Source organism: Schistocerca cancellata, chromosome 2, assembly GCF_023864275.1.
Source record: "Schistocerca cancellata isolate TAMUIC-IGC-003103 chromosome 2, iqSchCanc2.1, whole genome shotgun sequence".
Classification (NCBI taxonomy): Eukaryota; Metazoa; Arthropoda; class Insecta; order Orthoptera; family Acrididae; genus Schistocerca; species Schistocerca cancellata.
In genome coordinates, this window is record NC_064627.1 from 528467718 (window position 1) to 528480927 (window position 13210).

Here is a 13210-nt window from a genome sequence, read left to right on the forward strand (position 1 = left end):
AAATTTTCTGTAAGTGTCTTTTAATTGTGCCTATCTTCAACTTAACATCTCTTCTTTATGGTAAGTAGCAATCTATCTTTTCCTACATTGTTGATATTCCTACCTGCAGTTTCCATTGTTTGACTTTTTTTAACCTATCCTTTTTTTTACCTTTTACCATAAATATTTTACAACTGTATATATTTTTATGTACTACTCCTGTAAATGCTGAAGACTGTCACTAATTGCTTCAATAAACAATTATTGTTAATATTGTTCATAGTTGCAGCAATTTGTAGATGCCAAAGTTGTGAGAACTGTTGGAGGCAAAGGTGGAGATGGGGCAATATCCTTTCTTCGCCTTTGGAGTAATGCAGAAGCGGGTCCAGATGGAGGAGACGGGGGAAATGGCGGTCACGTTATTTTTCAGGTAAGGTGGTGGTAGTCAGACAGGCTTAAAACTTTTATACAGGTATGTATGTACAGATGTCTAGAAACTTAAACTAAGTCAGTTTCTCTCTCCCTCCCTCCCTCCCTCCCTCTCTCTCTCTCTCTCTCTCTCTCTCTCTCTCTCTCTCTCTCTCTCTCTCTGTATAAATGTGTGGGGCTACATTACATGTATTTTAAGGCATTTGGATCTATATTTTCACAAATACTGCAGTTAATAAGATAGATAAAGGGTTTAGTAATTTCATTGGCACATTTCTTTACCACCATACTTGAGAGACCATCCCATCCATTTGGCTTAAGTTCTTATCTCTTGTTGATTCACCTCCACCAATTTTAGCCCTACACATATTATTTGGTGTCTCAGCCTGTAGACCTGTAATTGGGGGCTTTATGAAAAGGAGAGAAAAAGTGCATATTGAATAAATTATATATTGCAGTTAGATCTTTCTCTAAGTGGCCTTCGTCCCTAATGCCTGTTCTACCCATGTTGGCTGAATACTCTATTGCATCATTCTTGATCTGTTTCTTCAAGTACAGAAGGTCTGCCTTAAAGGTTCTTCTGGCTTGATCATACTTTTCTTGAATAAATGTAGTTTCGTTTCTGTATATGTATGGCCAAGATCATATATATTCTGCCTTAACCTAATTAGACTAGTGATCAAAAACCACAGAATAATGTAGATAGAGATGTAACAATTGACACAGATGCTTGGAATTGGGTTTTATTAGGAAAAAAAAAAAACAAGAGTTCACAAAATGTCCAACAGATGGCACTGGACAGCAAAACGTCAGTGACTGTACATGACAATCGTGTATAGAAGGAGCTGTAATGAGAGAGAGAATCAGATGCGCCAGCAGTCGCAGCATGGTGACATTACCTGAAAAGGCACTTTTAGTGAAGCTACACTCCTGGAAATTGAAATAAGAACACCGTGAATTCATTGTCCCAGGAAGGGGAAACTTTATTGACACATTACTGGGGTCAGATACATCACATGATCACACTGACAGAACCACAGGCACATAGACACAGGCAACAGAGCATGCACAATGTTGGCACTAGTACAGTGTATATCCACCTTTTGCAGCAATGCAGGCTGCTATTCTCCCATGGAGACGATCGTAGAGATGCTGGATGTAGTCCTGTGGAACGGCTTGCCATGCCATTTCCACCTGGCGCCTCAGTTGGACCAGCGTTCGTGCTGGACGTGCAGACCGCGTGAGACGACGCTTCATCCAGTCCCAAACATGCTCAATGGGGGACAGATCCGGAGATCTTGCTGGCCAGGGTAGTTGACTTACACCTTCTAGAACACGTTGGGTGGCACGGGATACATGCGGACGTGCATTGTCCTGTTGGAACAGCAAGTTCCCTTGCCGGTCTAGGAATGGTAGAACGATGGGTTCGATGACGGTTTGGATGTACCGTGCACTATTCAGTGTTCCCTCGACGATCACCAGTGGTGTACGGCCAGTGTAGGAGATCGCTCCCCACACCATGATGCCGGGTGTTGGCCCTGTGTGCCTCGGTCGTATGCAGTCCTGATTGTGGCGTTCACCTGCACGGCGCCAAACACGCATACGACCATCATTGGCACCAAGGCAGAAGCGACTCTCATCGCTGAAGACGACACGTCTCCATTCGTCCCTCCATTCACGCCTGTCGCGACACCACTGGAGGCGGGCTGCACGATGTTGGAGCGTGAGCGGAAGACGGCCTAACGGTGTGCGGGACTGTAGCCCAGCTTCATGGAGACGGTTGCGAATGGTCCACGCCGATACCCCAGGAGCAACAGTGTCTCTAATTTGCTGGGAAGTGGCGGTGCGGTCCCCTACGGCACTGCGTAGGATCCTACGGTCTTGGCGTGCATCCGTGTGTCGCTGCGGTCCGGTCCCAGGTCGACGGGCACGTGCACCTTCCGCCGACCACTGGCGACAACATCGATGTACTGTGGAGACCTCACGCCCCACGTGTTGAGCAATTCGGCGGTACGTCCACCCGGCCTCCCGCATGCCCACTATACGCCCTCGCTCAAAGTCCGTCAACTGCACATACGGTTCACGTCCACGCTGTCGCAGCATGCTACCAGTGTTAAAGACTGCGCTGGAGCTCCGTATGCCACGGCAAACTGGCTGACACTGACGGCGGCGGTGCACAAATGCTGCGCAGCTAGCGCCATTCAACAGCCAACACCGCGGTTCCTGGTGTGTCCGCTGTGCCGTGCGTGTGATCATTGCTTGTACAGCCCTCTCGCAGTGTCCGGAGCAAGTATGGTGGGTCTGACACACCGGTGTCAATGTGTTCTTTTTTCCATTTCCAGGAGTGTATATGATCAGAATTGGGAATCTACTAGTTCAGCGTTACGATCCTATTGCCATAGGAAGGGGATTCGAATGGGTAAAGGTCCGTTGACAAATGCAGCTGTAGCGAGAATGATTTCAAAGTTTGAAGCCACAGGTTGTTTAGACGATAGACCCCGTAGTGGCCAACCAAGCACAAGGCGTAATGCTGCTGAGACAGTTCAGGAAGAAATGGAGACTGTAGCGGGTTTGTCTATGCACAGGGAAGTCAATGCTCGTGCAATCACACTTCGCATCGGCATTCCATACACTATTGTTTGGTTGGCACTTAGGCGTACCCTCCGATGTTATACGTACAAAATCTATCGGCATCATGAACTGTTACCTGGCGATTTAGTGAAGCAGGGTGCATTTGCGGTGTGGGCATTTCAAAAGATGGCAGAAGATGACAATTGGTTGAGTAATGTGTTGTGGACCGACAAAGCTCATTTCACGCTCCGAGGGTCTGTCAACGCCCACAACTGCAGAATTTGGGCTACCGAAAATCCTAGAACTGTCGTGGAAACTCCATTGCATGACAAGAAAGTCACGGTATGGGTTGGATTTATCACATCTACCGTTATCATGCCTTTTTTCTTCAAGGAAATGCATGTTTCTGGTTTTGTAACTGCTACTGTGATGGGTGAGAGGTATGCTGATATGTTACAGAATCACATCATCCCCAGCCTGGCTGATAAGCACCTGCTGGAATGTACGATGTTTATGCAGGATGGCACTCCATCCCATATTGCTAGATGCATGAAAGATCTCTTGCGTGCGTCGTTTGGTGATGATCTTCTGCTCAGCCGCCACTTTCGCCATGTTACGCCTCCCAGGTCCCCAGACCTCAGTCCATGTGATTATTGGCTTTGGGGTTACCTGAAGTTGCAAGTGTATCATGATCGACCGACATCTCTAGGGATGCTGAAAGACAACATCCGACGCCAATGCCCCACCATAACTCCGGACATGCTTTACAGTGCTGTTCACAACATTATTCCTCGACTACAGCTATTGTTGAGGAATGATGGTGGACATATTGAGCATTTCCTGTAAAGAACATCATCTTTGCTTTGTCATACTTTGTTATGCTAATTATTGCTATTATGATCAGATGAAGTGCCATCTGTCGGACATTTTTTGAACTTTTGTATTTTTTTGGTTCTAATAAAATCCCATGTCATTCCAAGCATGTGTGTCAATTTGTACCTCTCTATCTACATTATTCTGTGATTTATTCAGTTTTCAAATTTATACCGACTTTTTGATCACTCGGTACTTCCAGTATGGCAGTTTTTTTAATAGCAGTACCCTGATTATGTTTTTGAAAAGGTGGCAGTAGTCAAAATGCCTCAACACAATGTGTGTGTGTGTGTGTGTGTGTGTGTGTGTGTGTGTTTATTTGTGATTGAGAGAGAGAGAGCGCTTGTTACTTCACTCCTTTGTTGTCCATCAATGTGTTATTTTTCTGTCTGTGCAAAGGTACATTAGTGACAATTCAGTATAGTGTATTGCTCTTTTAGATGAATTCAGATCTGAACTTTCTCCTTGGCAGGCTTCAGCAAGTGTAAACAACTTAGGCCATATTCAGTCAGTTCTCAAAGCAGAGGATGGTGAGAAAGGATATAACAAAGATTGCAATGGAAAAAATGCTGACCATTTAGTAATTGAGGTACGTATGTATTGCAATTTTTATAAATAATAAATGTTGATCATTTTAGTCTTGAAAAAATGCATCCTCTAATGATGTTTGTTCTGTAGAACGTCATAGTTTTTGCAATCAAGAATATTTTTGTTAATTGTAATAACACACAAGTTATAAATTTTTTAAAGTTTTAGTGTAATAATATTATGCAGGACCAAGACATTCATAATAACAAAAAGAAGCAGAAGAACAAGCTCTGTGCCCTTGTAAATTGAGGATTTGGCTAATTTGCTAAGTGGTGTACAATGTGTGGCAAAGGATATTTTGTAATACCCTTAATGTTTCATTCTTGAACAGAGCTATGAAAAAACAAATGTTTCTGGCATCCATTCATAGTGTAAACTTCCTGATCTAGTTCTTATGCTCATTACATTAAATATACAGACTTTGTTGACTACAGATTCACACAGTCTACCCAACAGCTTCTCATAACTAGAATGTTACCTTTCTTTCAGTGATTACTGTTTAATATCCATGAGCATCTCAGTAACTCTTCCATTCCAACTAACCCATCCATTATTACTGGTGAACTAGAAATGTGAAGTTCTTATTTACAATTTATATATCTAAATTAATACTCTATAAACCACAGTGAAGTGCATTGCAGAGGGTATGTCTTCTTGTACCAGTTATTAAGACTTTTTCTTGTTTTTCTCACAAATGGAGTGTGGGAAGAATGATTGCTGAAAAACCTCTATGCATTCTATAATTAGTCTGACATTCTGCTATTGGCTTCATGAACCCTAAGGGAAAATACCTAAGGGGGCTGTAGTAAATTCCTAGATTCAACTCTTAAAGCCAGTTCTAGAAACTTTCAAAGTAAACTTTCACACCATAGTTTGTCTCTGTCTTCACACATCTGCCAGTTTAGTTCTTCAGCATCTTCGTGGCACTCTCCTATGGGTCAAACAAACGTGACTGTTCATGCTATTCTAAGTAAACATAGTTTGCATTTGTCTTCACATATTTGCCAGTTTAGTTCTTTCAGCATCTTCATGACATTCTCCCATGGGTCAAACAAACATGCTACTGTTCATGGTGCCCTTCTTTGTTTCCATTCAGTATCCCCTGCTACCTATTTGGCATAGGTCCCACACATTTGAGCAGTTTTGTAGTAAGAGTCACACCAGTGTTTTGTATGCAGCCTCCTTTGTAGTCTGATTGCATTTCCCTAGCACTCTACCAATGAAGTGCAGTCTGTAGCCTGCTTTACCTACAAGTGAGATTATGTAATTGTTCCATTTTGTATCCCTACAAATTGTTATACCCAGTCATTTATATTAGTTGAGTTCCATCTGTAACTCATTGTGTATACATGAGACATTTTCCAGAAGGTTGACAAATAATCATAGTTTTCCATTCAGTCCTCCAACAGCTGATGGTGTGTTCATCTAACATCAAATTTCTTTGTAAAACGACCCCAAATATTTAATTGGTGTAACTGAACATAAATGCTTGATGTAACTGAGCCCATGTGCTTATTAGCATTGGTTTAATCAAATACTGTAGATTTTCCCCCTTTGCTGTAATTCACATTTGAGACAAACTGCCATTTACTGCACTAATACATGATTTTATCCGAGTCATTCTGATTTACTTATGAATCCTTAGTAATGATTGTTTTGCTGTAGACAAGAGTGTAATGTAGAGTTAAATCAAAAGAAATTTCTGAAACTTTATAAGAAAATATTTTTTTTTATTCATTCGAAGCTTTGGGGAATTATACCATAAACAAAATCAAGAATTCCCTTAGTGGGAACAACACTAAAAAGCTGCAATTAATTACAACAGAGAGACTGAAATATACAATTGTTAAACACATTCACAAGAAAATTAGTAGGAGTAATGGCAATAATTACCAATCCGCTTTACTCCTGACATCATTTTCTAAAATTTTTGAGCAAGAAATATATTCCAGGACAGATCTTATCATGGTAGTAATAATTACTTAGTAAAGCATTATTTAGATTTCAGTTGAATTGATCATCTGATAATGGTATTTGTACATTTACTTACAAAGCTTCACAAAGATTAACACAATAATCAGTAAATGATAATTAATTGAAACCCTCAGCTGCCGACAGGTGTTGTTGATATACCTTGATGGGGACAGCTGAAAATGTTTGCCCCGACCGGGACTCGAACCCGGGATCTCCTGTTTACATGGCAGTTTCAATTAATTATCATTTATTCTAGAAAAGCTGCATGGTTATCAATGGTATCTGTTCTTTTGAGAACAGTTGCTATCTTCATATATAGTTAAAGGCTACCCGACCATTGACCTTCATCTGTGCGAATGCACACAGATTGCTCAAACTCTTAGGGGAATTGTCACCTTAGTGGGCATGAGTAATGAGTGGATGGGCAAATATCTATTAGGTACATTACGTAGTTTCAGTTAATTATCATTTATTCTAGAGAAGCTGCACCGTCATCAATGGTATCTGTTCTTTCAAGAACAGTTACTATCTTCATATACAATAATCAGTATTTTTTATTATCTTTCCAAGAAATTTTACTGAATAAATTTTCATATTGTAACAGGTACCAAGATAAAACCGAATTGTGCTGTAGGCTTGACATCCACATCCGCACTGGCAATCTTTCAGGATCCTGTGACTTGTGGTCCATTAGTAAACGAAATTTTGTGTCCTACAGAAAGTCATGAAACTTCTGGATGCCTTATGTTATTGCAAGTGCCTCATTTGAGCTGCGGTTGAAGTTTTTGATGGTAATGTGATTGGGTGTTCCTTACCCTTGGTATCTTTATCAACAACAATACAATGCCCAAGCCTTGTTGAGATGCATCAGTTGTTATTGGTCAGGTACTTAATTGGCATGAAAGTAAATAGGCAGGGGAAAGAATGAAGGCATCATTTCAATTTAAGGAAGACCTGTTGGCAAGAATCAGAGCACTGAAAAATTTGACCCCTTTTTTTCCCTATGTCTATTGAGCAAGTAGTGAATTTGGACCACTTTAGTGATCTATTGAATTTACTATAATAAACAACTCCTTATTATTCAAGTGTGGAATATTCATGTAAAGATCAGTGATTTATAGAAAATAAAAAACAAGCCCTGACATACAAGGCAACTATAAATGATTCATTCATTTACAGAATTCTTTATTTTGCAAATTTTTCCATGTACAGATATGACTGGTGCATGAAAAGAGCCATAAACTCACTGAGTTTGCATTTTGCCCACCAGTTGGCATATTGAGTCAGTTCCTTGACAAAATGGTAACAAAGTAAGATAAGGGTTGTTGTGTTTTGGAATATGTGAGATGTTTACCTGTAGCATGCATTCGCAAGGAACTATGGGCAAGAACCTCCATGTAATTGAGAGTTTGTGGACACTGGTTGTCTCTGCCAAACAGAAAAGAATCATTCGACTAAGTGTAAGGGTTGCAGCCATAGAGAAGGTGAGGGAAAATTTTGTATGGAGTCTAGAAATATCAGCAATCTACACAAGCCAAACTCTTGGAATACCAGAGCAAACTATGTGGAAAATTTTGCAATGGCATATTTCAAACTGTACTGCCTGCACATCATGCAAGAATTAACACTGGAAGATTATCTCTGCAACCTTCAATTTTTACATTACAATGTAGGAAACACTTGAGGATGATCGTTTTGCCTTCAAGCTGATATTCAACAGTGAAGTAACCTTCCATTTATGTGGGAATGTTATTCACCACAATATGAGGGTGTGGGGTACTGGAAATCCTCGTGAAATTGTGGTGCATGAACAAGATTCACTGAAGGTTAATGTTTTCCATGGAATGTCACACATGAAGCTATAACGGCCATTTTTCTTCTGTGAGAAGACTGTGACGGGCACCTCTTGCAGTTATGGTGGTTTTCACGACTGACTGCTGATTCCAAGGATTTCCTCTTCCAACAAGGTTGGTCACCCCCTTCATTGGAGTATAAACAACAAACTTCTGCGTCCCTGGATTGGGCGTAGTGGTTATAATCTTACCCTCCCACCCTTCACCAGTACATTTTTAGTCTCTTCAAAATAACTGCTTCGTTTCAAATGATTCAAGAGGAGTAAGATGTACAAATAACTTCTTTTTTTTTTTTTTTTTTTCCTTATCTTCGTTTTCTCATCATTGGCTGCAGTTTGTCGCGTCTAGAGGTAGATTCTTGAGGCTGAAATTTTGACTATGGGGTTCCAGGTGACTAGATAACTGTTGTTATATCACTATTTTGTAAATGAATCCAGAAATAAATTGAATAATTAGCATCAGATTGCATAATTAATTATAGGAATTTTAAGTATGCCTGATATTTTGTAATTTCAAATATTTCTTATGGAAGAGTTATTTTAACTGTACATAAGGAGTTGAGTATACATTGATTGTAACATGTTAATTTCTTTTTATACATTTTAGCTTGAGATATAACACATCGCACATAAAATCAAATGAAATTCATTTAGTTAAACAGCTGAGATAATGTTCACTTACATAAGATTCAGAAATATTCCTTGTATCAGCTATTTCTAGTGAAGAAAGGTAATGTTGAAGGAGGATGTCCCATTACAATATCCTCCTCTCACAAAATTTGGAAACAATGTGTTTACAATGTTTTGTGACAGACCATAAGATTTGCCAAACGGTGTACAAAATGGTGCAAAACGTTAGAATACAGATGTGTAGAAATATCTGATACATAACATATACAGAAAATATAATAAACATATCTGCTAAACAAGTCGTAATCTATACATATATCAGGATATCATATTCAGGTTTTCAGATCTGTTTAACATACTGTCACAAGACAAATAGTAAAAAATCAAAACTACAACATTGCAACACTAAACTATGATATAATTACAGAGACAAGGTAAATTACTAAAGTTACAAATTGTACGTTTACATCCATAACATAAAAATCTTCAAAAGAGAAGAGAAAAATTTCAGAGCCTAAGTGTACAACAAGTGAGCCAAATCGAAAAACACAATGACGGGTACAGACCAGAAGAATATACTCAACGGTGAGTAGACATATAGTACAAAATCTCTCAGCCACATAAACCAGAATACTTAAGGATATGTTGATTCATGACAGAACAAAATAATGGAAAAATATTAGGGCCTAAGTTTATGATGTGGGGACCGACCCATGAATCCAAACGATACCAGATACAACCAGCAAAAAATGTTTCGACGCAACAAAATGAATAAAGTTCACAATTATATCAATAAGTTCAATCATATGCAAAGAGCAATTTAAGAAGCACCTAGCATCAATCAATGGTTGTACGCTCTCCTTGACAGCGCGCGCACACACACACACACACACACACACACACACACACACACACACACACACACAGAGTCGCGATGACCATGTCTGCTCACAACTCAAGTTCCAATCAGACACAATATTGCAATACTCAGGGTAAATACAGGTAAACAGAGCCATGTAATAGAAAGTCAATCACCTTACTTGAAAAAAACATACATTAATACCACTGTCTTTAGCAGTCTTGGCTAACATTACAAATCTCAGACACAACACTGATGTAGTTGATAGATGATCGAGTACATTACCCAACACCTATGATCTCTTCTAAGTCAACTGGTCCAGCAGGTTCCAGCCATACAGCAGTGAAGGGAGTGGATCCATCCACATCTTTCAGTTTCCTTGTAAGAGTTCTCATCACACACTTCAATGGATAGGTAACTTCCTGTCTAGCATTCACATCAAATAGTGAAACATTGTTTTGTGTAATAAATATGCTGTTCAATACCTTCTTCACATTACATAAGATACACTGTCTCTGATCATGTTCCGAAATCAATTATTTAGGATTTACATCAGGTAAAATTAGAAAGCATTCACATATGAAACATTAATGAACAGAGTTAAAGGCAATTTAAAAAAAATGAAATAACAGGGTGATACACACAGATATACTAAGATATTATTCCTAATTTTTGCAGTAAAAATTATGAATATTGCCCCATTTCAAAATTGCAAAAGGTTCTACTCATTTAGTCTTGTGGCATATATGTATCAAATTATAAAGCACAAATCTATTACAGAACATAACTGTTTAGTGTATCATAGATTTTAACTCAGTCAATGGACAAGATTGAACTTTAGAAATTACATCATCTTACATACTAAATTCCACACAAAAAACACAATTATATAGTTTTATGAATCTACAAATAGATTTAAACTCAGTCAGTGGATAAGATAGAACTTTAAAAATTACATCATCTTACATACTACATTCGTGATAAATAAAACTCAGTTCTATAGTTATAGTTTTATAAATCTACATACATAGTGTATATTTTCTTCTAGATTAGGTATCATTATGCATCTATGTTCGTATGTCTTGTCCTCTATGCTGAAAGTTAACAGTACTTGACATCTTACATATTTGCTTTGCTTACCAGTAGCTCTTCATATCTTTACACATGAAACGGGCATTTTCACAAAATTCTTACTATATTGGATCTTGTCTCTAAATTGTTCAGATGCACCACAAATCGGGCAACCTGTATCAGTGAAACAGTTCCCTTCCTACTGATCAATCTTAATCTTAGTGTAAGGAGATCCAGTATCTGACTCATCAACTGTTATTAGGCAGTTCATGTAAAAGATCACTTACTATTTCATCAGTCCATACTGTTTTTGCAGGGCTTTATCAACTTGACTGGTATTGTAGCATTATTTTGATTACTCATGTTGTCAGGTAAAGTTTGAACTCACTGAATGGATTCCATAGAACAACTAACATCACTGATTACAGAAGGAACACAAAACATATTACTGTCAAAAGTACAATTCCTGCTTAGATCTTCTTTCACTTCATTCCACCAATTTGTATAAAAACTTCGACTAACCATAGCTAACTTATTCCAGAATGCATTTATCTATGTTATCATCAATCTGGTCCCAAACAAATTCCAAAAAGTTTTCAATTTTATTCTCTGGGCTTACAGATACCGCGCCTTTAGGGTTTGGATCATTACTCTGCATGACGTTAATGAAAAACTGCTCTGACTGGACTGGTATTCCATGACTCTCATTTACATCATCACATAAATCAGTTACCTTACCTGTATTCACAAATAAGACTGAAATATCATTATTTTTAAACTCCACAAGTACCAGATACTCATCATCATCATCATCATCATCATAATATTCTTCCAAAATTACTTCAACAACAACATCAGTAACAAGTCACACACCTTACTTACATTCATCTACAATAAGCTACCAGTCTCAGACTTACCAGCCTCAGTTATTTCATGGCTCTCATTCACATCTATATGAAAAATACCACCTAATTCAGATCGAATACAGTCATCATCTGATTTACATACATCATTAACACTGTTTTCTGATCAAGAGAAGAAATAATTAGTACATACTACATCAAAATTCTCATTACTCTCACATTCTGGTTTGTGATTAGCACCTACATCACTATAATTAAACATAGTATCCCAAAACTTTTGTCAAAACATAAATGAGAAATCAGATGTTCCTTCTGTTCAACTTCAGATACATGTGCCATGTTGTTAACACTGTTATTATTGTCCAATTGTAAGTGTAAATTGGGGGTCCGGTACTTGTTGTGGTTCCTCGCGCCAAAACTGAGGACCTTTATTGAGGTGGAATGCTGTTTCCTGAATAGTTACCTCTATGATTGTTTCTCCTCTTAAATTGCCCTTGGCTATCCCCATTATTCCAATTCTGCTGATGTTCAAAATTTCTGTTTCTGTTACCATTTTGATTCTGATAGAAGTTACCATTATCTCTGTAGTTATTACTATTGTGATCTCTATCATTTCGATTATTATGGTACATGCTTCTTTCTACTGCCCTATGCAGCCTGTCAACAGATCGTAAAAATTGTTTAAAACAATCGTCCATGTACTAAATCCCACTGCAGCCTTTCTGGTAATCTCCTTTTGAATTCTTCAATGAATGTCATTTCGTCAAATGGTTTGTCAAGGTGCGTTAATTTCTTAAGTTGATTCTTATGAAACTCTTTCAGAGTACTGTCCCTATTCCTATAATTAGGACCATTCAGAAATTCACTTTTAATTCTCCCCGAGCAGTTCTAGGTGCTACAGTCTGGAACCGCGCGACCACTACGGTCGCAGGTTCCTCCGGCATGGATGTGTGTTATGTCCTTAGGTTAGTTAGCTTTAAGTAGTTCTAAGTTCTAAGTTCTAGGTGACTGATGACCTCAGAAGTTAAGTCCCATAGTGCACAGAGCAAATATTTTTTTTTAATTCTCCCCTGTTCAGCTTCCGACCAAAATGTATTTAAAAACTTTTTTCGAAACTTTGTTATGTTTCCCACTGACTTAAATTTAGTATTACCCAAGACAGATCTTCACTTCAAGACATCTTTTAACAAATTTAATTTTTTTATTGCCACTCATGCATGAAGCAAAACTATCTCTACAGTGATGCAGAAAATCCACTGCCTGTGAATTGTCTGATGGAAAAATTTTGATAGCAATGTTGGACCACACAATACCATTGCTTGAATACAAATTTTTGTGAATACAGTTTTCCTGAACTGCTGAATTTTTTTTATCTAAAACATTTACATTAGCTTGCATACTGTTTTCAATATCAAAACATTTTTGATCTAAACTAGTAAAGTTCTGTTCCATTTTTTCGACAAAGGCCTTCTGTTCAACTCTGATATCATTAACATTCTTTGTCTGTCGTGCAGATTGGGC

The 13210-nt window shown here is 38.4% G+C and overlaps 1 protein-coding gene across 1 annotated transcript in view; it reads left to right on the plus strand.

Moving 5' to 3' along the window:
• LOC126162074 (semaphorin-2A) overlaps nt 1-13210 on the plus strand; it is a 173994-nt gene that overhangs the window by 118662 nt on the left and 42122 nt on the right. Inside the window, exons 3-4 of the mRNA XM_049918346.1 lie at nt 263-409; nt 4325-4441. Coding sequence (XP_049774303.1) covers nt 263-409; nt 4325-4441 — 264 coding nt within the window. The remainder of the gene's footprint in view (nt 1-262; nt 410-4324; nt 4442-13210) is intronic.